Source organism: Antechinus flavipes, chromosome 3, assembly GCF_016432865.1.
Source record: "Antechinus flavipes isolate AdamAnt ecotype Samford, QLD, Australia chromosome 3, AdamAnt_v2, whole genome shotgun sequence".
Classification (NCBI taxonomy): Eukaryota; Metazoa; Chordata; class Mammalia; order Dasyuromorphia; family Dasyuridae; genus Antechinus; species Antechinus flavipes.
In genome coordinates, this window is record NC_067400.1 from 553,297,201 (window position 1) to 553,323,679 (window position 26,479).

Below are 26,479 nucleotides of genomic sequence, written 5' to 3' on the forward strand. Positions count from 1 at the left end.
AAATCTATTGTCCATGTTCTGCCTCTGATGCAAGGGTTTACCCAAAGGCTTTCTCTTGGACCTCCTCTTTTCCTTCTTTATACTTGATTGATTTCCTCAGCTTCTATGGGTTTAACTATCATTTCTAGGCAAATGTACCTAAAATCTCTACATCTGCTTTTAGCATGCTACAGTTGAAAAAGCATTACATTTGGAGTGAGAGAATCTAGATACACATCTCAGTATTGCCATCTTGGTATCTCTGCCATCTTGGGCAAGTCATTTAATCTTTCTGGAATTCATTCTCTCATTGATAAAATGGGGGGTTTGAACTAAGCTAAGGTCTTTTTTAGTTCTAAATCTGTGATTTTTTTTCTTGACCTGTCTCCAACTGCCTGTTCAGCAATCAAATCTATCTCTTCGGCATCTTAAACAGGACCCTGTAAATGCACCCCTCCTCACAACTTCTGTGTTTCTGTTGAAGGCATCACCATTCTTCTAGTTAGCCAGGACCACAACTGAAGATTTTATTCTTTTCTCCATTCTCATACAACTGCCCCATATCAGTTACCAAGCCTTACCAATTGTATTTCTCTTCTATCCTTTCTCTCTATTTGCACCCCAGCCACCTTAATTCAGGCTTTCATCCTCTTACGTGGGCTATTGCAATAATAGTGGGCTTCCTGTATCTTATCTTTCCTTTTTTCTGGGACTGATTTTACATTATTCCCCTTTATATGCTTTACATTTCAGCCAAACTGAAATATTTGCTGTTCTTTATTCATGATGTTCCATATCCTCTTCCATTGTTCTTCTTCACCACTGCTTCTTCAATCTCTTCAAGTCTAAACTTAAATGTCATTTAATGTATGAAGTCTAGACTCCCCACTTCTCCCTATCCTTGTGTATTTATTCAGGAAGATTCATCTTCCTGAGTTCAAATTGAGCCTCAAACAATTACTAGCTTTTTGAGCCTGGGCAAGTCACTTAGGCCTGTTTCCTGTATGTAAAATGAGGTGGAAAAGGAAATGGCAAACCACTCTGGTATCTTTGCCAAGAAAACCCCAAATGGGGTCATAAAGAAACAAACCCAACTGAACAACAATAACAGTTTTTATATATCCTGTATTGATTTACGTATGAATATATCTTTTCTAATAGAATGTAAGGCAGAAGCTGTTTCAGTTTTTACTTTTAAATCCCCAATGTTTGGCACATGCTTACTGAAGTAAGTCATTTAGTTGATGTTTTTGAGTGGAAAAGACAAGGAAAATCAGTCACAGATCAGACAACTGAGACAATTGTGTCATAAGAGGATCCCTTGGGTTCTTATTCCTCAAGTATGGTACCCCTTGATTCTGTTCCAGGAATGGAATGCCCCTGTAATGATCATTTCTGATCTCAGTTGTAAGAAGTTGGCATTTACTTTGATCCATTCTTGTGGCATTTCTTGCTATCTCCTGGGATTATGTGGAGTCAGGAAAATGGAGTATATTTGAGGTGACTTGGGGATCAGACATATCTATGGACAGTAGGGTGGGGTTAGATCAACTCAGGAAGGCATGAGAGGAAACTTCCTACTTAAGAGCTGTATGACCTTAAGCAACTATGTGTAGAGTATAGGTTAGGATAGTAATAGTATGGTATAATAGAATTAGACATGACATCATTTGACCTGGATTCAAATCTTGGCTCTAACACTACTTACATACCTTTAATAAAGTAGTGTACCTTAATTTCCTTATCTGTAAAATGTGAGTAATTATTCTTAAATTATCTTCTCATGAGATTATTATGAGAAAAGAGCTTTACAAGCCTAAAGGCTATGGAAATAATTTATTATTAGAAAAGTTCTTCTTTTTTGTGCCTTAATTTACGCCTTTGTAGGATAAGAATTAGACTAAGATGATTTCTATATTTTCACTCTGATATTCTTTAATTCTATGATTCTCTTCATGGAAAGGGCATAAACATGTGAAGGGCACAGATGCCACCCTGGATCCTATAGTCAATCTAACCTGTCTGGAAATAGAACATGTTAATCTTCTTTTTATCCTATTTCATCCCACCATCCCAGCTGTTCATAGTCATGACCCTTGTGGATAGTCTTATCTTTAGTCATGTATTTCAATCTCATACAGTTCCCAAACCTATCCTCACTTACAGACTTATGAACACATACAGCACTGTGACCAAGTTGATCCAGAATCTTTTTAGATATTTTTATGTCCCTTAATGCCATCTTCCTCTAAGATACAGAACAGTAATGGTTCTATCCCCATCTGTCAGACTCATAAGGATGCTCATAAGGATAAGGAGAAGGGTGCAGATACATCTAACTCACCTTCTGCTAGAATGCCTCAGAACATGAGGCATAAGCTGACAGACAATTAATTTGATGTTTGTGCTCTGAATTTAGGATTAGATGTTTTCTGCTTGGTTCCAGAAGGCAGGGAAAAAAGAGGAAAGTTGCTGGGAGGGCCAGTTTTAGCTAACTTTAAAGAGAGTTCCTATTCTGATTGGACTAGATTATTTTTGTGATTCCTTCAGGAAGTGGAACTAAGTAATTTTTGAGGTTTCTCTCAGTTGTAGGATTCTTTAATTCTTTGGGCTGAGAAAAGAAAGAGACTCTTAATTGTTTTGGGACTATAACTATTAACCTTCATGATTCATAATAATGTCCGCTTTGGCTCTAGTGCTTTTGCCTATATCTGAATCTGGGGAAATTAAGTAAAAAAATCTCTGCCTGTGAGGGTTAGGCTTCATCTGAAGCCTTTTGGGCACTAGAAGAGAAGGTTTCATTGAACAAATCTGACTCAATCATAGTGGTTTAGTAGGATGTAGGAACTCTGTGGTATAGTTTGATAGTGATGGCATAAGGTTAAGGAGTTTGTTGAGTTTTTCATTATTGGAAATTAATTAATGAACACTGTTTGGGCAAACTATGATTTACTTGTAGAGAAGAACAAGTGTTAGTATAGTGAAAAAGCATTAGGTTACAGATCCTTGAATCAGGTCTTGGCTCTTCTACTTCTTAATTTATAATCTTGAGTAAGACCCTTATTATTTCTGGGACTTGGTTTTTGTCATCTATAAAATGAAGTATAATGGACATAAGTAGATTGTATCATGTTGTTGTCATTGGTGATTACATAAAATAGAATGAAGAGAAAAGAAGTAGAACTGTAATATGGTCAAAGTGAGAGTTGATAAGTAAACAACTCCAGGATATTCATCTGAGCATCATGATATAAAACCAGATTTTTACTCCAAGAGGCTAGATGATTTTTTACTAATGTCCTTTCAAGTTCTCTATCCTTTGTTCCTTTGACTTTATGCATTGACTTAGGTTTGTCAGTGGAGGACTGAATACTGATTTTTCTTTCCAAATATTTGTTCAACTCCCATCATTGACCTCGGTTTGAAAATCATTAGAAACTATTCTGCATCATAAATGTAAGTGTGGAATCAGTGCTGCTAAGCTCTGGGTATACAAAGAACACAAAAACAAGTAGTTTACATTCTCTTGAAGGAACCAATGTCTACATAAATAGATATATAAAAGCTACATATAGAGTAGTTGAAAAATAACCTTAGAAGGAAAGGCATCTGGGGGTGATGGGAAGGCCTTCTCTGCTTGTTCTGAATTTCATGGTACAAAAGACTTCCTTAGGATCCCCTTCACTCTTTCTAGCTTTTTTTTGAGTGTGTGATTTGCTCCCCTCAGAGTTTATAATCTAATGGGAAGAGCAGGGACTGTTTATTTTAAAATTTGTATCTTCAATAATTAGCATATAGTAGATTGTTAATAAATGTATATTTGAGAAGATTGCATTTATACATAGTTTTGAAAGAAGCCAGGGTTTCTAAGGCAGAGGTGAGGAGAGAAAACATTCCAGTGCAAAGACCCAGAGAGTGGGGAGGGTGGAAAGTAAGTGGAAGGAGAAAAGTAATGTTTAAGAAGACTGGAAATAAAGGGACCAGGTTGGGAAGATTTTATTTTTTATTTTTATAATAACTAAATAACTTTTTATTTTTCAAAATCCATGCAAAGATAGTTCTTAATATTCAACCTTGCAAAACCTTGTATTTCATATTTTTTGGCTTTCCTTCCTACCTTCCCTTTCCCTAGATAAGTAATTCAGTATAGGTTAAAGGTATGCAGTTCTACTAAACATATCTTTAAATTTATCATGCTGCACAAAAAAAAGAGAAAAGCACACAATAGCAACAACAAAGTGAAAATACTATATTGTAATTCACATTCAGTCTCCTTAGTCCTCTCTCTGGATGCAAATGGCTCTCTCCATCACAACTCTATTGAAATTGGCCTGAATCACCTCGTTGTTGAAAAGAGCCATGTCTTATCAGAATTGATCACAAAATCTTATTGTTGCTGTGTACAATGTCTGTTTCTTTCTACTTACTTCACTTAGCATCAGTTTATGTAAGTCTTTCTTATGTAAGTATTTTATGTAAGATTTTCTGAAATCATTCTGTTGATCATTTTTTATAGAACAATAATATTCCATTACACTCATATAACATAACTTTTTTAGCCATTCCTCAATTGATGGGATCCACTCAGTTTCCAGTTCCTTGCCACTACAAAAAAAATGCTACAAGCATTTTTGCATATGTGGATCCTTTCCCCTTTTTTTATGATCTATTTGGGATACAGACCCAGTAGAGACATTGCTGGATCAAAGGATATTCAGAGATATGCCCTTTGGGCATAGTTCCAAATTGCTCTCCAAAATGGTTGGATAAGTGCAAGGGATAATGTTGTAAAAAAATTACCCAGGCATGGATTCTGTCAATATAACGTTATTATAAAATAAAATAAAATAAAATATATAATAAAAAAAAAAATCCATGATTGTATTAGAGAAAGTTCTTATGAACAGATGCAAAGTAAAATGAGCAGGACCAAGAGGACTCTATGCCACAATGGCAATATTATAACAATGAGCAACTGTGAAGGACTTAGTTACTCTGAGACAATTATCCAAGACAAATTCCAAAGGACCCATGAACAAAAATGCTATTCACCTTCAGAGAGAGAACTGATGAACTCTGAGTGCAGAATAAAGCATGCTTTAAAAAAAAAAATTACCCTGGCATGGGTTCTGTCAATAAAAAGTTATTATAATTAAAAAATAAATAAAACAAACAAACAAACAAACAAAAACAAAATGGTTGGATAAGTTCACAGCTCTACCAACAATGTGTCCCAATTTTCCCACATTCCCTCCAACTTTTATCATCTTTTCCTGTCATCTTAGCCAGTCTGAGAGCTATGAAGTGGTATCATATAGTTGTCTTAATTTACATTTTTCTAATCAATATTATTTTAAGAGTATTTAAGAGTATTAAGAAGTGGCTGTAATGTCTTAGTCTGAAGATAACCTGTTTATATGCTTTGACTGCTTATCAGTTGGAGAAAGGCTTGTATTATTATAAATTTGAGTCAATTCTCTATATGTTTTAGAAATGAGGCCTTTACCAGAACCTGTAATATCTGGGCTAGCTTTCTGGAAGATCTCTGGAGGGGCCTTGTGGAAAAGTGATGAAGGCAGGAGAGCCACCAGGAAGATGGTCAAAGATGAAATGTCTGTATTTCTAGTCCTCTTAGCTAGCCCTTAAATACCTAAGTATGATTACATCATTACAGCACACTAAATATGTGTGAACCAGAGAACCATTACATCACCATACTAAGTATATGTGAACTAGACAACCATCACGTCATTAATCACAGTAATTTAACACTCTGATGTAAGTATCTTTGCTTCAAGTATACTTTTCTCAGAGTTCCCCAATATCTGCAGTCCTCTAAAGAATCCTTAGATATAACATTTTCCCCAGTTTTCTGCTTCCCTTCTAATCTTGGTTGCATTGGTTTTGTTTGTACAAAACCTTTTAAATTTAATATGATCAAAATTACCCATTTTGCATTTCATAATGTACTGTAGTTTTTTGGCCATAAATTCCATCCTTCTCCATAGATCTGAGAAAAATTATCCCTTGTTCTTTTAATTGGCTTATAGTATCACCCTTTATATTAAATCATGAACCCATTTTGACCTTATTTTGATATAGGGTGTTAGGTATTGGTCAATGCTTAGTTTTTGCCATACTGTTTTTGCAAAGATTTTAAATGCCAGAAGAGATTCTGTTTGTTCCTATGGAGATATTGGAGAGTTATTGGAGTTCGTTGAGCAGGAATTGTGACCTGGTCAGACCTGCACTTTAAGAAAATCACTTTGGCATCTGGAGGATTAATTAGTGTTAAGAAACACTAGAAACTTTCCAGTAATCTAGGAGAAGTGAGAAGGACTTAATATCAGCAAAAAGTTCCTCAGAACCCCCCTACCTGAATCAGGACTGCCCACTATAACATTTTGACAAGTGGTCATCCAACTTCTGCCTGAACACTTAAAATACTTAATAAATTCCTGGATCAAGATTAAATGCTAATTGAATTGAATCAAGGTAGGCTATTCTGGTAGACAGATGTAATTATATGCTAGAAATTTCTTAAAATGGAATTGAACCTGATCTCTCTGCATTGGTCCTAGTATTGCCTCCTGGGGCAAAACAGAATAAAGAGAATCACTTTTCCACATGTCCCACTGTGGTTTGACATTCTTTGTCACACTGACCTTGTCTGGTCAGCTGTTCCATCTTGGCAGAAGAGGGGTGTGTGTTGTATATTATTTTCCTTGTAATTTGACCCAAATGAAAAACTGTTACCAAAGTAGTGCCTTCCTTTCTTCTGTATTTAGATTTATAATTTATTCAATATAAGTATTCCCTTCACCAGAATATTTCATTCATTCAACAAGTCTTAGTTAAGTGCTTACTGTGTACAGAACATTGTTCTAGGCACCAGAGGAGATAGAGAATCTGATAAGATATGATCCATGCTCTTGATGGAGCTAGAAGTATCACAGAGGGTTAAGACAAAAGCACAGATAACTATAGAACACTGTGTTACACAAATAGGATATTATGTGTTTAAAAAAATGTTAGGTATAGACTGAGAGGAAAGACCATTACCTTCTAAGGGTTTAATGAAATGGCAAGATCATGGAGGCTTCCTGGAAATTTTATTTGAATTAGAATTTTATAGTATGGATAGAAATTCAACTAGGGAAGCTTCTTCACTTGTTTCCTCATGCTACCCAGTACAGCAGTTTTCCACTGGTTCCTTTTGGTGTTGGGGAAACACATTGTTGCTGCCCATCTAATTTTTTTCCTTCTTACTATGATATCAGTCCACTTTCTTATCATGTAGGTTCCCAATAATGTTTTTAATTTCACTTTGTATACATAGTAAATCATTTTCGGTAACATCTTAATATCCTTTTTATATCCACCTTATCTCTTTTCTTTACTCCCTTTTTCCCCCCTAATCTTAATTTGCCTATGTAAAATACTATAGTAAAACACATCATTTAGCCTAATTGTTAGGAAATGTACCATTCTTATATATAAGATTAGACTAAATTATATAATAGAGTTAGATGAATTTATAAGTCGACAAAGAATATTCATTTATAACTTTATATCACATTATAGAAGTATGTTTTTAGCTTTTAAAAATCTCTGGCTGCAGATGGCTCTCTCCATCACAAGTCTATTGAAATCACCTCATTGTTGAAAAGAGCCATGTCCATCAGAGTTGATCATCACAATAAAGGGATAATAATGGAGATGATAATCCTTCTTCTAAGAGTTATTAAGAGAATTAAATGTATTATAATATTTGTAAGGTGCTTTGTAAATCATAAAGCTCTAGAGAAATGTTTGCTGCTATTGTTTAATCATTCGGGTGTGTCAAACTCTTATGTGGTAGCTTTTTTTGGCAAAGATACTGAAGCAGTTTGCCATTTCCTTCTATAGCAAGGTATAAGGAACATTTTAAAGATGAGAAGCTTAGGCAAATTGGGATTAAGTGACTTAGCCAAGATCACACAGCTACTAAGTGTCTAAGGCTGGACCTCAGCTCTTCCTGACTCCCACTCTTAAGTTGAGTGGCATGACTGGTGATGGCCTGGGATGCAGTGGATGACCTTGGCATCTTTGATGTCTAAAAGCCCTAAGACTCCACAGCAACTGCTTCAGCTCCTTGATGACTATTGGAACAAATTGTTCTCATTTGTCTATTCTACAAATTTGGAGTAGATATTCTCCTAACTTACCAGTGGATTGGAGTCCAGTTGGCTACCCTCAATCTGGGTTAGCCTAAATGCCAAGATGTTGTCATTGGGCTGTGGCCACTGCACATGCTCCAGCTTCTTGTAGTCACAGGTGAGAGTTGTGTTACATGTGGGCACTAAAGGTGTCATCCCTGAAAAGGACTCAGCAATCCTCACACCAGAGGTGCTTGTCCTTTCTGAATACCACATACATCCTTCATAGGTGACTAGATAGATGGACAGATACATGGATAGGTAGGTGGATAGATAAGTAGATGGATGCATGGATGAATAGGTTAAGATAGATGATGGATGACTAGGATAGATATGTGTGTGTATGTGCATATACACACATATAGGTGCATGTATTCTATGTACACATATATAACCACATACATGTTGTCATGAGTTAGTGTCATATAAAGGTCAGCTGTCCATTGCACTACCTATCTGCCCCTAAAGGAATGCTTACTATATATTACTACTTCTCTGAGCTTCCATTTTCTAATTTGTAAAATAGGAATGATAATCAATGCACTCTAGTTTGTAGGATTGTTGGGGAAGAAAGCATATTTATAAAACATTCTAGAAATGTGAATTGTAATACTGATTTTGACTATTGGCTTCTTTCTGAATCCTTATTTGTGTTCTGGATAGAGCAGATTATCAGATCTATATTTTGTGAAATTATATTTTGTGAAGCCAGCATTGACTCTGATATGAGAATACAAGGTTCAACAAGTGCTCCTGTTCATAGTGGGCACCTTTAGCTTTTGCTGCATCTTTATCTGAAGGGCCTGTCATCATTTGGAACTGTCTCTCTCAGATCTCCAGTCAGCCAAACACATTTGTTCTTTAAAACCTCTTGTAGTCAAGAGTTCCTTAGCCTCTGTTGTTTGCCTTTGGCTTACAGCCAGCCCAGTCAGCACATGCTTTCAGGCATGTGTTCTGTTCTCATGGCGCCACAAAGCTGCCCAGGATCCATTAGGATTTCCCACTGTAATGAGCTCAGGTAGGTCATAGTTTCTTTTAATCCCCATGGTGGTTTCAGTGCTGAGGTAGTTGTTATTCCCAGATAGTCAGAATCCTTAGCCAGTTCATCCACTTCTCAAATGTGGTATTGTGGGTCACCCCTGACTCAAGAACCAGGATTCATACCTTTCTACCTGGCCAAGGCAGAGTCTCTGTAACTTCCCCTTTTATCTCTCAGCACAGCCTTATCGCTGAAATAGAGTTCAATGTAAGAACTGTTATTTGGGTTTGAGCAGAATTCAGGAGACAAAGGGATATGTGGGCTGGTAAAATTTCTCTGCAGGAAATAAATTTCAGAAATCTATTACCTCAATAGATGGTACAGACTAAAAATAGTTTCAAGAACAATGAAATTATTTATAGATATGCAGGGATGCCATTGAGGGTGAGCCTAGCTTTCCCCAAACTCTCACTGTTAGGGTTCTCATCCTGAGAAATCAGGGAACTTTTGTTAGGTTTTTCTATTTTTCATTTAATTCACAAACAAATTTTATACTCCTCTTCTGATCTTGTTTCCTTGAGGAAGCATTTCCAGGCAATTTCAACCTATCACTCTTCCTTTTTTGAGTTTCTTCAGTAACTCTTAGAAACTAAGAAAATTTCAAAACTAGATTTGTATTTGCTAACAGTTCATAAAAAGTTGGACATATCTTCCCAGCTCTTGAGAGCAAGCACTGTTTAATAGCTATCTTTGTAAAGGCCTCAGGATCCTTTAGATACCATCTAGTCCAACAGGAAGAATTTCTTTTTCCATAGTGCCTCAAACCTTAGAGACTGCTTTCCACATAGCAGGCCTCTGTAGTTCTTATTTGTCCCATTTTTCAGATACAAAGGTTGAAGCCCAGAGAGGTTAAGGGACTGCCATGAAGTCACACAACTAGTAAGTCTCCAACCCTCTTATTGATGGATCATTTAGATCACCATCTAGATCATTTCCTTGATAGTTTCTTAAAAAATTTTTTTTTTAAATTTTGTTTCTTTCCTCACTGGAAAAACAGAAAGGCAAAATCCTTATAACAAAAAGCTATAGTCAAGCAAAACAAACCTCCATATTGACTGTATTCAAAAATATGTCTTTTACATGTTAATCCCTCACAACTCTATCAAGAGGTGGGTTGCATTAATTATTAAACATTGCTCCTGACAACATTTGCTTGAATATCTCTAGAGATCCGAAGCTCACTTCTTCATGAGGTAGCCATTCTGAGACAACTTGGATTATCAAGAAGAGAGAAAACACATAATACAAAGAGAGCTTGATTTGTAATCTAGAATCCTGAGTTCAAGTCCTAATTCTGACACTTCCTAATTATATGACTCATAGCTTTATTGTACCAAGATGTAAAATGGAAATAATGATACTTATACTACCTATCTTACAGGGTTATTGTGAGGAAAATACATTGCAAAACATAAGATGTTATAGAAATGAGGGATATTTTAATTATATTAAGTTTACCGGTCTTCTTGTAGCTCCTCCCAACCTTCTCCTTGCCCTAAGCCTTTTCTGTCTATATTTCTAATTGAAATTCTTAATGTAGCTTGTTGATGTCTGAAGCAATTGAAATAAGCAACATTTTTGCATTAGTTACTTACTCTGGCTTATGCTATCAGATTTGATGTAAAGGGTAGGGCTGAAAGAGGAATTAAGGGTATTTTCCTCACCTCCATATTTCTCTACTAAATTTTTTAAAGGCCTGTTCTTTTGATGGGGAGGGAAATGTAGTTAGAGAAGTGATAAAAGCAGAAACATCATATGATCTAAAAGAACAACTGTACAGATATCTCCTTTTCTATAAGGTAAATTGGAGAAAGCACAATTTAAATTAGGGCTCTGCTCAGATTACAGGCTACTCACAAGGCTTTGTAATTTGAAGATCAGGATATTGGCTGATTTTTCCAGTTTGTGGAAGCCCACAAACTGTTTGCTTTGGAGCTAATGCAGTTATAGATAATTCCTTCCATTAAAACAGTGGGACAAGTAATGATTCATAGTATCAGAATTTTGAAATTGGGTATAATACAAATAGTCAAGAGCTAAAAGAAAGCAACAAAGTACAGTACCCTTTTGAACACTAGACTTGGAGTTAGGGAACCCTTTCGAATCTTAGCAGGTTCTATGCCCTCCTACTAAGAATTGGCCAAGACTTGCCATGCTTTATTTCTAACTAAGTACCTGGATGACCTTGGACAAAAGCAAGTCATTTCACCTCTGTAGGTTTTAATTTCCTCATCTTTAAAATGAGGTGACTGGGTTGGATGACTTTTAAGATCCCTTTTAGCACTAGATCCTATGACCTTTTTGAACCATGAATATAATATAATATTGGAGCTAGGGAGGGACTTTAGAGGTCATGTAATTCAGTAGAAGAATTTAAATTTTCTGTAGTTGAATGACCAGTGGTTGGCAGAACCAAGGCTTGACTCAGATTCTAAATTCTGTGTTCTTTTAGCCTGTCTCATTGATTCTCAAAGGGAAGAACCCCTTAAATGAATGTTAAAATATATTCAGGCTGGTGCTCTATCTATTGCACAATCTAGATTGTACAATAGATAGAGCACCAGCCTGAATTCAGGAAGACCCGAGTTTAAATCTGGCCTCAGATACTTAATACTTTCTAGCTGTGTGACCTTAGGCAAGTCACTTAACCCCAATTGTTCAGCAAATATATATTGGATGTCTTTGACCTTGGCCTTTATTGTGACAGTCCAGGGGCCCTTTGTCCCTGCCAGTACTGCTGGAGGTTGGCCAAAAGCACTGTAGGAATTGGACCATAAAGCCAAAGCAAAAATGGCCCTTGCCATTTCACTCATCTCCAGATTTCTCAGATGTTCCTCATCACATTCCAGTCTTTCTACCCCAGTGGGGTCAGCTTCCCCATCACACACACTAGCATCATTCCTCTTTGCCTTGTACTTACTGACCGTATTTCAGTCCCCTAATTTTCCCTCTGCCATGCAGCTCTTAAACGTCTTTTGAAGCTCAGCATGAGTCCCTTTTCCTGGAAAATTTGTAGAGTTTTCAGCTTTCAGCTTTCAGAAAACTCAAAATTATCTGAGTTGTCACAGCCCTTAGGGTGTGTGATACTTATTTTAGCATTTGACTTTGTGCTCTGCTTCTCTAGCATCTATCTTTTTATGTCTTTTATTTCTTAAACTTCTCTCCCTTTCCCCCTGTTCTCTTTCTCCAAGTCCTGGGCCTCCTATAGAAGGTACTTAGTGTATTTATGTAGAAGTGAATTTTAGCTTGCTAGTAATAATCCATCTTCCCCCAACATTCTATCCCCAGGGATGTTCTGAGATTTGGCCAAGGTACTTATTATTATGTGCTAAATTATGTCTTGAGAATTTCCAACTCTGTATTTTGGAACATAAACGGATAGTAGGAGAAGACCAATTCAAGGAAGCCCTTAGAGAGTTTGGAAAGGATTTCTGGAAGAATTTAGATTTGGGTTGTCTCTTTAAGGACCTATGGGAAAGGCCTTTCTAGATTAGAAGAACAGCAAATGAAGGTGTATAGGTGAGAATGGAACAATGAGATTAGAGTGTGAATTTTTGGTTCTGAGAATAGGGGAGAAATTATATAAACAGGACCTAGAATGGCAGGATAAAGAGTAACTGCTCTGATTGCATTTCTCCTAAAGTATTTATTAAGTTTCTCTTGTCTTTGCTTGTACTGAACACTGTGTTGGGTGTAGAAAGCTACAGAGTACAATTATACAATATGCAAAGTATATGGTTCTGACCCATGTATTAAAGTAAATAAAAGTAAAAGGATAGGCTGTCCAGATAACTTACTATACACTATTATATATTAAAGCGCATTGTTAGTATAAACAAAGAGTTGTATAAGGTATGAGGCAAAGTCATTTCCTGCTGAGAGAATCAGAGAAGGCTTTTTGGAAGAATGGTATTTGATTTGGTGTTTTAAAAATGTGAGTAGTAATTCAATAGGTAAAAGTGATAGAGGACTGATACAAGTAAGCGAAATAAGCAGAACCAGAGAAACAGTATAAACAATGATGATAACATTGGGTAAATAGTTGGGTAGTAACAATTAAACAAACAAAAAAAGAAACTGAATCCTGGAATTTTAATGGTTAAACCTGGCCCCAAAGAAGAAATGAAAAAAATGATTCTTTTTCTTCTTTGCAGAGATGAGGGACTGTGCATGTGGAACATTACATAGACTGTCAAGCTTGGTCAATGTGTTGGGTAGTTTAGCCAAGCTGTTTTTTTTTTTTTTTTTAATTTTTATTCTTTGTAATGGGGGGTATATTTAGAAATGAGTGAAATAGGAACAAAAGAAATTTTTTGTTTTAAAAAATGATAGGAAAGACATTCTATACATAGAAAACAATGTAGGCCAAGGCACAAAGGCTGGAGACTGACTACATGGAGGACAAAGAGTTCAATTTGAATGGAATGTAGAGTACAAGTAGGAAAAAAAAAAAAAAAGATTAGATAGGTTGGAAAGATGGTATGAATTATCAGATTATGAAGGACTTGAAATGCTAGACAATAAATATAGTTATTTGTGTATGTTTGCTTTTTCCTCCATTTAATTTTAATTTAGGGTAGAGAAAAGGTTATGTTTTCATTTTTGTGGCCTGAGTGCTGAGCACAGTTCCCTGCACACAGTAGCCACTTAATAAACATGTGTCAGATTTGTCTAATTTAGACTGAATGCTTCAGAGGCTCAGAAAAGGAGAGGTTTATAGACACTAAAACAATCATGGGATACTCTTAGAGGCAGGGGGCTAGGCTTTGACTTCCTGGCAGAATACCAGGAAGGATTTATTTGATTCTTTCTATTTGGTGACCCTATATACTCTCTCTCTTAGTCCTGCTCATCAGAAACATGCAGGAGAGAAACATACAGTGAACTGGTTTGGGGGATGTTAACTGCCTGTTATTCCTTTTTGCAGTGACCCGCCATAACCATTTGAAGGACTTCATGCTCGTTGTGTCCATCGTCATTGGGGTGGGTGGATGTTGGTTTGCCTACATTCAGAATCGATACTCTAAGGAGCATATGAAGAAGATGATGAAAGACCTGGAGGGGCTACACAGAGCTGAGCAGAGCCTTCATGACCTCCAGGAGAGGTATATGAGTGGGTCTTTAAAGACTATTGTCAGGGGAGGTGGAGGGGGATGCCAACTATTAGAACAAATCACTTCTTTGAGCTTCAATTTCCTAATTTAATTTCCTAAGTAAAATAATTGGATTAGATGATCTCTGTGTTCTCTTTCTTACTCTGGATCCTATGACCTTAAGTGTTAAAAGGGACTTTAAAAGACATCCATTTCAACCTCATATTTTATAAATGAGGCAACAGAGAGCTAGAGAGGCCAGTTGCCTTTTTCGGTGTCACACAGAAAAGTTAATTACAAAGCTGGTCTCCTAAGTCCAATGTTTTTTCATCCTGCTAAACTGGTCCAAGATTTAAAAAAAAAAAAATAACCTCTCTCCCTCCCAAAAGAAAGCCTTATCTTTGATCATCCTGTCTCTGAACCTTGGTAGTTGCATATGATCATGAAATTCTCTGGCCATGATAGTCAGCAGTGGGTGAGTCATTCAGGCAGTACTCATGATTCTGGGCAGCCAAATGGAGTTAACTTCTTCATATCTTCAGAGAGAGCCTTTCATGGTTTGTTTTATACCATATTGCAGTTCTTACATGCTCCTTATCATTAGGAGGTTCTTTCTCATATCTAATCCAAATCTCATTCATATTCCTTGCCTGTGTGACCTTAGAAAAATCTTTTCTTGGCTTCAATCTTTGGGTTAGGATTTAGAACCAGAAGAGGTCTTAGAGATCATTTAACTCAATCCTCTAATTTTACAGAGGAGACCAATATCCCAAATGGGCTTGGGATTCACCTGGATCAAAACTGTAGTAAATGGCAAAGCTAGAATTTTAATACAGGTCTTTTTTTTTTTTTAATAGCTTTTTATATACAAAATATATGCATGGGTAATTTTTCAACATTGACCCTTGTAAAAACTTCTATTTCAACTTTTCCCCTCCTTCTTTCCACCCTGTCCCCTAGATGACAGGTAGTCTTATTCATGTTAAATATGTTAAAGTATATGTTAAATACTACACACACACACACACACACACACACACACACATACACACATATACACACACACACACACACATATATATTATATATATACACACATATTTATACAGTTATCTTGTTGCACAAGACAGATTGGATTTAGAAAGAAGATAAAAATAATTTGAGAAGAAAAAACAAAAATGCAAGCAAACAATAACAGAGTGGAAATATTATGTTGTGGTCCATATTCATTTCCCAATGTTTTTTTTCTGGGTGTAGCTGGTTCTGTTCATTACAGATCAATTGGAACTGATTTGGATCCTCTCATTGTTGAAGAGAGCCACGTCCATCAGAATTGATCACCATAATACAGGTCTTCTGAATACAAATCCAGGCCCCTTTCTGTTATGTCATTCTGTCTTTCTCCTATCTAAAATGGAGAGAATAGGTCAGATAATTTCAAGTTCTGACATTTTGTGATGTTTAAGAAAAGAAATAATTTTCAAAAGACAAGGTAGATATGACTAAAGAGAGCAGTTCTCAGTCAGACCTTGCTGAACATTTGTTATATACTCCAGTAAGATCAGAAGGGCATAGATCTGGAACTGAAGGGGATTGTAGAGACCAGCTAGTCCAACCCTCTCATTTTACAAATGAATAACAAACCCAGAGAGCTCTTTAGGGACTGCTAAGATGGCGCAATAGTTAGAATACTGGCCCTTCGGTCAGAGAGATCTAGTGACTTATAACATAGCTAATAAGCAAAATATCAGAGTTCCAATTCTGAATCTAGCACTCTTTCCAGTGGAGCCACTTCCTGCCCTCAAAGTATACTTTCTCCTTTTAGGGGAGGGATACTGGAAGAATATTGCTAGAATATTGAGTTAAGCAAATTCAGGTTCATATCCTACTTCTTCAGATGTTGATTAGCTGTATGACCATAAGCATGTTGCTTAACTTTGCAGCCTTAGTTTTCTCATCTCTAAAATGTGTATAAGATGTATAAGCATTTCAGAGTTATTGTGAGCATCAAATGATAAAGTTCATACAAAGTATTTTTCAAACCTAAAAACATGACAAAAATGACAATGTTATTGATAATTTAATAATATTATATACACAGTTCAGTTTACTTATTAAGTAACAACCACTATATGCTCATGGCACTGGATGAATATAAAAGAATCCCTGCTCCCAAGGAACTTAAATTCTATTGGGGAAAAGAACATGAGGAGCAAATGCAAAGTAAAGGGATGAATAGCAATGGATTTCATTCCCTTTGAGCTGAATGTTGAGAGGAGCAAAGATATTCAGGGGACTGAAGGGAAGGGGAATAGAGCTAGAAAGGCTGCTTCTGGAGGAGCCAGAGTGGAGTAGCTCTAAGAGGGATCAGGTATTGAAGAAATCATGTTCACTGTGCTTGTAGAAGAACAGGAAAATCACCAAGTGAGCACCAGAGCCACTGTTATATCCTGTTGTTCTGTAACTGTGAGCAGGTGACTTAATAACTCTGGATACTTCAACTTCCTTCTCTTTAAAATGAGGGGCTGATGACAATGCTGTAAGAAATAGTAATTATGATGGATACAGAGAAGACACAGGGACTGATGCAAAGTGGAGCAAAATAATATATGTGATGACTACAGCAAAAGAACAGTAATAGTAAAGCATTAAAAACTGCTATGAAATAATAATGACCAAGCTTATTCCCAAAGAAATGATATGAGAAGGCACTTCCCCATATTCTTTTGCAATAGTGGGATACTGTGGACATAGAACACTGTATAGAATGTTTGACTCTCTTGATATGTTGGTTAGTTTTGCTGTACTGTTTTTTTGTTTGTTTTATTATTTTTTCTTTGTTATAAGGGATGACTTGGGGAAGGGGGAAGCACAAGGAATTAATTGGGAAATGTAGGTAATAGTAAAAAAAAAAAAAAAGGTAATAACTATAAACTTTTTAAAATGAGAGGGGTAAAGTAGTTGATCTCAGTGGTCCCCTCATCCTTGGTCTATCCCTGTGATTCTAAATATGTGAAAGGTTATCATGTAGAAGATTAGACTTCTGCTTTCCCCTAAGCAAACTGGAATGAATTGGAGGGATAAAATGAGGTGAAGGCAAAGGACCTTGAATTTCAAGCTGGTATGTTTGAAGACCATAGGGAACCTTGTTTTATTCCTAGATAGGAGAGAAACTTTGGCCAGATAAAGCCAAATTTTGGCTTTGGGAAATTGATTTTGGTTGTGTTTGTAAGAGGGCTGAAAAGAAAGAGACTAAATGGGAAAAGGTTAGGGAGAAAGTTATTTGCAGTCCCCAAGGAAGAGGAACTAGGCGTTGGGGGAGGAAACCATAGGGGTGAATGAGTGTAAAACCTTAAAGATGGAACTTTGGAACCATGGAGCATAAAGAGGAAATTAAAGGAGATATTATAAAATGTTTTGCTTCTAGTCTACTAAACATATATAGATCATTCCCTTGATATAATAAAATGGTAAAAAATGGAGAATTAAATTCGTCTGCCATCCCTCTGCTTGCTGGAATCAGCTGCTTTTTTGGGTCTGCCATTTCCCTTTCTAGACATTCACTATCCTTTTAATAATATAATCTAGAGTTTTACCATTATTTTCTTTTGCTAGGCTTCTGGTTTTCCTCCATAAAATTATTTCTAAGATACCTTAAAATTCTATATAGTTCTCTTTCCAACAACCTTTCTAACTCTAGATCTATGGTTCTGTTGTCCAAAAGAGAAAATGTTATCGTGTCAGAACTAGAAGGGATCTTACAGACCTTTGAGCCCAACCCTTTCATTTTACAAATGAAGACACTGAGGTCCAAAGAGGTGGTGACTTGTCACACAAATAGTGTCAGGTCTGGGATTTGAATCCAGTTTCCCCTTCACTTCAGATCTAGTACTCTTGCCACATAGATGAGGCAGCCCTAGAAGTGGGAGTAGACGGTAAGTGTGACAAGAAATCTAAGTGTGCACTTCCCACGGCCCTTTCAGGAGACATTGAATATTGTTGTTTTCCCGTAGAGAAAAACCTTTCTCTAACCATTAATACTGCCTTTGACTCCTGCTTGTAAAGGTTCATGGGCCCTTTCATTGCCCCTCAATTGGGATGGAAGACAACCAGACTCATCCCTGGTTGTAAACTAGGCTATATGACGCCATCTGGTGATCAGCAGGAAAATCCCAGATCCTTGTCTCTCCAGGAAGACAGATCATAGGATTTAGAAATAGAAATGAGAGAATCAAAATTTCAGAATTATAAAGAATTGGAGGAAACATCTACTGCAACTTGTCCTGAATAGCAATCCCCTCTGCAGTATCTCTGATAAATATATGAAGTCTTTACCTTTGGTGGAGGGGGGGAACCTACTGCTTACTAAGGTAGTGGATTCTACTACATGATTTCACTCAGAATGAGCATAGCTACCAAAAGTAGTTAGCTCTAGTGTTTTTTGAACTTTTAAAACCCAAGTTAGTTGATTACATCTGCACCTACTAGAGATCATCCTGTTCAAAGCCCAGGATCACAAACTAAAATATCTTTGATTTGCTCTCAGATAGAGTGCTCTCTCTTTTCCATAGAGTATTATACTCCTCCCTGACCAGCACCTTGTCCAAACTCTCACTCTGATCATCTCTATCAAAATTCAACAGTTCAAGTTCTAATCTTTTAAGTCCAGTTCCCATCAAAGTATAAAATACTAATAGTAGCTTCTTCACCTCCTCCTTAGGGGACTTAGATTTTAAAATTATTTTTGGTCTGGAAATCCCTCACATGAAAACTTCCTTCACAGATGCAGATCAGCAATTTCACAGATTTGTTGTGAGAAAATTGTTAGAGTAATGGGTTGTTGTTATTATATCTCCATCTGGACCCCGTTCCTTTGGACTTTTAAGTGAGACCCAGTTCTATGTCTTTCCCCAAGTTTTCTTGTGTATTCCCCTTGCAATAGCTGTCTCTTATATAGCATGGCCTAGCCCAAGACAAGGATCCATGTATTTTCCTAATTCTCTCACAGCTCAAGACCAGGCACATTAAATTCTCCATATAAATTTGTTACAGGATGGAGGAGGATGATATGGAATATATAAAATGTAGTTCTTCCTTTCCCACAGGCTACAGAAAGCCCAGGAAGAACATCGGACAGTAGAAGTAGAAAAGGTACACCTGGAGAAAAAATTACAAGATGAGATCAGCATTGCTAAACAGGAGGCACACCGGCTTCGTGAACTTCGTGAGGGTACAGAAAATGAGCTCAGCCGCCAGAAATATGCAGAACAAGAATTGGAGCAGGTAAGATGGACCTTGTGGGATGGGGATGAGGGCAACCAGTAGCCACTGTTCACATGAGACCAGGAATGTAAGGGTGATATGGTATGGATGGAGTCTGCCTCAGAGATGGGGCTTTTCTCACATATTGCAGTCCAATCACAACTAGCTTGGCCACTTAATTTTTTACGGGATCCTGTGCAAGTCAGTTCAGCTCCCTAACTCTCAGACAAATTTGTCAAATGAGAGTAATATTTGCTCACAGGATTATTATTAGAAACAAAGACTTTGAAGCTATTGTTGTGGCCACTGCTATTTTTATTAAATTTTATTTATTTTTTTTAATTTAGTTTTCCCTGGGTAGTTTGATCTAGTTATTCTGTAGCAGAGTTTCCGGAGCAAATTTCTTAAATCAGAGTAATAGGTTAGATTTGAAGGCCTGTGAATTTGAAAGGGAAAAATGATTATCTTAACTTTTTACTAATCTCTAAGTAGAATTTGGCAGTTTCTTCATTTCTAAACATAGGCAGCAAAACATCTGAACAGGAGTTCATAGACATCACCATTCTGCCTTAGGGGTCCATGGCACAAAACCAGTTAAGCCCTTAGAAATTTAGAGCACTTGGGGTTAATCAGTTTTTCACAAGATAGTAGATAACAGTTGATTATACACTTAACCACTGGCTCCTAAACCAAATGCATAGCAATTGATGATATCTAATACCTGAAAACCTACTTAGCCTTTCTCTTTCCCTTCAGTGTCTTCTCATTCTGTGTTTTTTCTCCTTCCCTTTGTCTGTCCTTTCTTCCTCCCCCTCAGTTTGGGTGTGTCTCTTTCATGTTATCCTGGGCTCCTATTTTCACCCTCTTATTCCTCTTCCCATACAGTTATGTCATCTTCTCTTTCCATCTCTCTAAATGTTATCAAATGTAATGAGAGAAGATTTTTAGTATTTACTATAATTCTGTTTTTTTGTTCCTTGATCATTATTTCAAAAGTAGACAAATGAGTACCTTTTATCTTTGCATTTTGGAGAGAAATCCTCAAGTAAAAGTTAAGGAGAAGTTTACATGGAGTTAGTGGAAGAAATTCTGGGCAAAGACTCTTGCAAGTAGTACCAATGTGCTGTCTCCCACATGGCTCAGAATACTTGAACATTTGTTGAATTCAACTTGGTAGAGTGGGAAGATTTGGGTTTCAGTCCTATCCCTGATTGACATCCTGGGGGCCCTTTTAATAACAATCACACTTTCTTATGATATAAATATCATACCATCTCTGGAGCTAGAAGGGGAGAAAATGGAGCAAGGCCCAGACTTGGTGAAGCTGACATTCTGTCTGCCTTCCTCCCTGATGCCAGCTTTAATGCTGGCCCCATCTCAGGTTCTGAGATCTGCTGCCTGCTCAGTATGGATTGAGGAGGGATCCCAGAACTGGTCTTTGGACTCCCTATCATCAATGAGGGATAATAGAAACAGCAGGATTCCTAGGAAGATTGATGAGTAGTTTAGAAAATTCCAAACTGCAAATTTCTTCCATAAACAAGACAGGAAAGTGCCTTAGGTTAAATGTAGAACATCAAAAATAAAAAAGAGTTGGTGTAAAACAGTGTAGTGGTCCTGGGGCAACGAGAGAAGATTTGAAGAAAGATCCCAGGACAGAGGTTTGCTGAAGTGTAAATAGCTCTAGGCTAGTTGGACAACAACTGGGGAGTCCTGGGGGTAGCTGAGTTGAGAGGTTGTCTTAGTCTCAGCCGCAGTTGGGGACCTGTGTGGGGACAGTGTGGAGAGTTGAGCATCTGATTGGGGAAAAATTGAGGGAACCTGGCAAGGGATGCCAGGCATAGCTGTGATGATGAGCTGTGGCCCTGGTTAAGAAGGAACCTGCACACACTTATGAATGCAGAAGTAGTGGTGCAGGAAAGCTGTGGGCATTCATTTATAGGAAACTTATTTATTTATTTTTAATTTAATTATTTACTGGTTTTGGTTCCAGGCCATAGGGAATAACTGAAGGTTTTAGTTATTAGAGGATTCTCAGGGAGCAAGTGTATTTCCAGCACAGTGTGCTCAAGGTGCCCTGGCTGTGGCTTGCAGTGGGAAAGGAGTTCAGAGGTCGGGCCTAGGACAAAGCTCAAAAAATAATAGTAAGAATGACCTGAGGTCAGCTAGAGGTGATTATAATAATAAATTGCTGTAAATAAAACAAACTATATCCCAAAAGAATCAAACTATAGACAATAGACATTCCACAAAAAAAAAAGTGTAGAAAAAAAATAAGAAGACCAGGGTTCATCTTCAGAGAAGGATACTCAAGCAAAAAGAGCCTCTCCTATACGCAATTTACCTGACCAAAAAGAATTCATAAATGAACTATTAAAAAAAAACCTTAAAAATCAAATAAATTAATTTAAAAATTTAAAAATAAAAATAAGAACAGTCCCAAGAAAAACAAGATGATGATGAAAGAAGATTCCGAATCTTAAGGAAAAAATTGACTCCTTGAAAATTAGAATTGGGCAAGAGAAAGTCAGCAAAGTTATAAGAGACCAAGAAATTAAAAAAAAAAAAAAACCCAAAATATAAAGAATGAAAAAACAGAAGAGAATGTGAAACATCTGATAAGAAAAATAACAGATCTGGAGAATAGATCAATAAGAGAAAACAAGAATAATCAGACTACCCGAAAGCTACAATCAAAACAAGAATTGTGATATAATAATACAAGAAGTAATCAAAGAAAATTGTTTGTCCTAAAGTGTTAGAACAAGAAGGCAAAGTAGAAATAGGAAAAAATCCACCAATTACCACCTGAAAAAATCCTAAGAGGAAAATCTGCAGAAATATTATAGCCAATGAACAAGTTATAGTGTATGAATGTAATGGAATGTTATTGTTCTATAAGAAATTATCAGCAGGATGATTTCAGAAAGGCCTGGAGAGATTTTCATGAACTGATGCTAAGTGAAGTGAGTAGCATCAAGAGAACATTGTACACAATAACAAGATTATGTGATGATCAACTGTGATGGCCTTGGTTCTTTTCAACAATGAAGTGTTTCAGGCCAATTCCAATAGACTTGTGATGGAGAGAGCCATCTGCATCCAGAAAGAGGATTATGGGGGCTAAATGTGGATAATAAAATACTACAATTTTGTAGTATTTTCACCTTTTTTGTTGTTTGCTTGCTTTTTTCTTTCTTTCTCATCTTTTCCCCTTTTTGATCTGATTTTTCTTGTGCAGCATGATAAATGTGGAAATATGTTTAGAAGAATTGCCCACGTTTAACTATATTGGATTACTTGATGTCTAGGGGAATAAGAATGGGGGAAGGGAAAGAGAAAAAATTTGGAACATAAGATTTTGCAAGGGTGAATTTTAAAAATTTATCTTTGCATTTATTTTGAAAATAGAAAGCTATGATTTAAAAGCAATGATGTATGAGAAAATACAGAAAAACATGGATATGGATATATCAACATAAACTGATCCAGAATGAAGTAAGCAGAGCCATGAAAATAATATACACAATACTTAAAACAATGTAAATGTAAAGAATTTTGAGTTTCCCAAAACTCAAAATAAAATGAATAAAATGAAATAAAAAATGAATATAACAAAATTATAGATAAAACAGAAATTATTTTTTTTAAAAGAAATATCACAGCCAAATTCCCAAACCCCTAGGTTACAGAGAAAATATGAGCAACAAGAAAAAAAAACCCAACTCAAATATAGCAGAGTCCCAATTAGAATTACACAAGGCCAAGCAGTGGCTACACTAAAAGACTGCAGGTCTTAGGACACTATTGAAAAACAAAAGAATTGGAGTTGTGCCATACCCAGCAGAGGTAAATATAATCCTGGAAAAAAAAAAAAAAAAGGAAATTCATGGATTTTGCAAAAAGACCTGAACTTAACAGAAAATTTTACATACAATATCTTTGGAGAGAAAAACAAACATTAAAAATTAATTACAAGGGACTCAATAAGTACAAATTGTTTACTTTGTATAAACCCTAACCCTAAGATTTAAGATTGTCATTAGTAATTGGGTAGTTCAAAAGAAAGATTGAGGTAGAGCTAAATATGATGTGATTCTAAAATGTAAAACTATGTAGGGAAAGGTAAAAAAGTAATTAACTCATACAAAGGAGTTGCAAAAATGAAGCAAAGAAATTATACAGGAGAGTAGGGCTGGAATCCTATTCTTATTGGGAATAGATTAAATAGGGAACTATATCTGTCTGTCTATATCTATCTAGGAGTAAAAGTTTTCTAAATTCAGAAAGAAATAAGAAAGTAAGGAGATAGTATGGGGGAAAAGGATAAGGGAAGGATTTTTAGAGAGAACCTACTGACATCAGCTCTTTGTTAAAGAGCGAATATATACATTTAGAAGGAAATAGAAGTCTTCTAAATTTATAAAGAATTAAAAGGGCAAGGGAATAGGATGGGAGGAGTATAGAAGGATATGCAGAATAATGTGAATGGAATAAAGAGAGAACAACATATATATTTAGAAGGGTATAAAAGTTCTAGATAGAAATAAGTGAGCAAGGGGATAATGGGGAAAATAGTGGAAAGATTCTTGGGTTTAGTAATTGTTTTAGTAACTTAATTTCAGTAATTCTTAAAGTGATAGGAAGGCAGTGAAGTATGTAAAAGTAAAATAGAGGAGTTAGGACAGGAAAAGAGTGAGAGGTAGAAGAAAAGAAGAGAAATGATGAGGGATAAGAATAGGGTGAGAAGGATAGTGAGGAAAATAGAGAGGAGTAAAATAAATATATCTTAGAATGGGAACTATATGAGTTCACCCACAAAATGGAAACAGTAAATATTTGAACTCAACAATATGTTGCTTTCAGGAAATGTTATACAAATACACACGAACATAAAGTAAATATCAATAATAATATTATGTAAAAAAGCAGAAGGTAGTAACCATGATTACAAAATTAAAGCTCAGATAGATTTAATCAGAAGAGAAAAAGATGGAAACTATACTATATGTCAGTCAATATTGTTTTAAACCATTTAAAATAATTTGCCAATATGAGGTTGGAATATTGCTATGGTATAGGAAATGATGAGTTAGTAGAGTTAGAAAAATATGGAAAGATTTGGACATATATATTATATCCATCTTCAGAGAAACAGGACAAGTGGAAATAAACATCGTACAGTAGTCTTTCATGTATGTGTATGAATGTATATGTATTTATGATTATAGATATTTCTTACATGTGTATTTGTATGCATATGTACATTTGTAGAAGTGTATATGTATATAGTATATATATATGTAGACTTCTTGGGGGGGGAGGAGGAAGAGGAAAGGAAAAAAAAGTGAAAAGTGTACATCAGAGAATAAAAGAAAACCTACAAGGAAGCAAAGATGGACATCTCTGAACATAATATATAGTATTTGTATAATAGACTTTCTTGAAATGAAAATGTATTGCTTTATATTTGGAATCCTCTCATATTCTACTGTACACATACATTGTTTTGTTTTGTTTTATTTTATATTTAAGTTTTAAAAAGACAGTATGAAATTGGATATCAGGAGGCCTGAGTTTGGCACTAGTTCTGTGACTCTGGGAAATATTTTTACTTTGTCTCAGTTTCCTCTTTAAAATGGAGATGATAATACTTTTGCTCTCTGCCTCAAAAGGTGGTTGTCAGAATAGTGCTTTGTAAATCTTAAAACTCTGTCCAAATGTATGTTGTTCAATCTTCCTCTATAGATCTTGGATGGTTCTGGCTCTTGTCCAGTTGGGGAGTGGAGTTAGGCTGGCAGAACCACAGATAAAATGGAAACTATGACCCTGTATCCTGTGCCTTGCCATTTTAGGTCCGCATGGCTTTGAAGAATGCTGAGAAGGAGTTGGAGTCCCACAGTTCCTGGTATGCCCCTGAAGCTCTACAGAAGTGGCTGCAGCTAACACATGAGGTGGAGGTGCAATACTACAACATCAAGAAGCAGAATGCTGAGAAGCAGCTACTGGTGGCCAAGGAAGGGGTGAGGACATCAGGCTCTCCTGAGCACTGCAGGCCTTTGACATATACACTGTCCATGTGACCCTGGGCTTTTATCTCTTAGGGCTCTGGGCGGCTGTCAGCTGTGACAAATGTAGCAGCTCAAAGGTGCAAAGAAAGAAGATGCCAACTTGCATTGGTAGAGGGCATTTCTTTCTATGGCAGTAGAATCACAAGTCTAGTCCCTATCTAGTATCTACCTCACAAAATGGTTATTAAGCTCAAATTAGATAGTGTGTTCAAATTTTAAGAGCCTCATGAAGGCGGAGTATTATTATTATTGTATCATTTTTATTATATCATTTAGACCTCCACAACTATCCTATGAAGTAGTTACCATCAATATTCTCATTCCCATTTTACTCTGACAGAAAACAAGCCTTGTATTACATTGAGACTAAATTTCTTCATCTGTAAAATGGAATAATTATACCTATATTGAGTAAATTTTGAGCAAACAATTGAAAAGCTTTATGTTCTGGATTGTAAGTAACTCTTTGAATGTGTCCCAGGAGAAGAGAAGGGAGAAGAGCTATCTCCCTGGCCTCCATCAGAGACATTGGCTTAGGGCCCTTGGCCAGGAAAAGAGAAGCCAACATCTACAATCCAGTCAGATGCAGCAACTACTGGGACTTGGGCCTTGGAAATGGGGCTGGGCTCTTTACTGCCCAAGGTTAGGGGCTGAGCAGCACTGGAGTGACCTTTTAGTCAGGGATAAACAATACCTTTCTCAGAGCAATTGCCTAAAATGATCATTATTCTCTTCCTTTCAACTGGAATACACTGTCATGAGTCTAGCCAGAAGAGAATATTTCTGCTACTATAGATTTCCATGTGGGCCCCATTCTTGAGCCCTGTTCTCTTTAAG

The 26,479-nt window shown here is 36.4% G+C and overlaps 1 protein-coding gene across 8 annotated transcripts in view; it reads left to right on the forward strand.

Moving 5' to 3' along the window:
- STIM1 (stromal interaction molecule 1) overlaps nucleotides 1–26,479 on the forward strand; it is a 231,482-nt gene that overhangs the window by 192,049 nt on the left and 12,954 nt on the right. For all 8 annotated transcript variants that reach the window (XM_051987497.1, XM_051987494.1, XM_051987496.1 and 5 more), the window contains exons 6-8: nucleotides 14,144–14,321; nucleotides 19,415–19,592; nucleotides 25,427–25,594. In XM_051987497.1, the coding sequence (XP_051843457.1) occupies nucleotides 14,144–14,321; nucleotides 19,415–19,592; nucleotides 25,427–25,594 (524 nt within the window). The remainder of the gene's footprint in view (nucleotides 1–14,143; nucleotides 14,322–19,414; nucleotides 19,593–25,426; nucleotides 25,595–26,479) is intronic.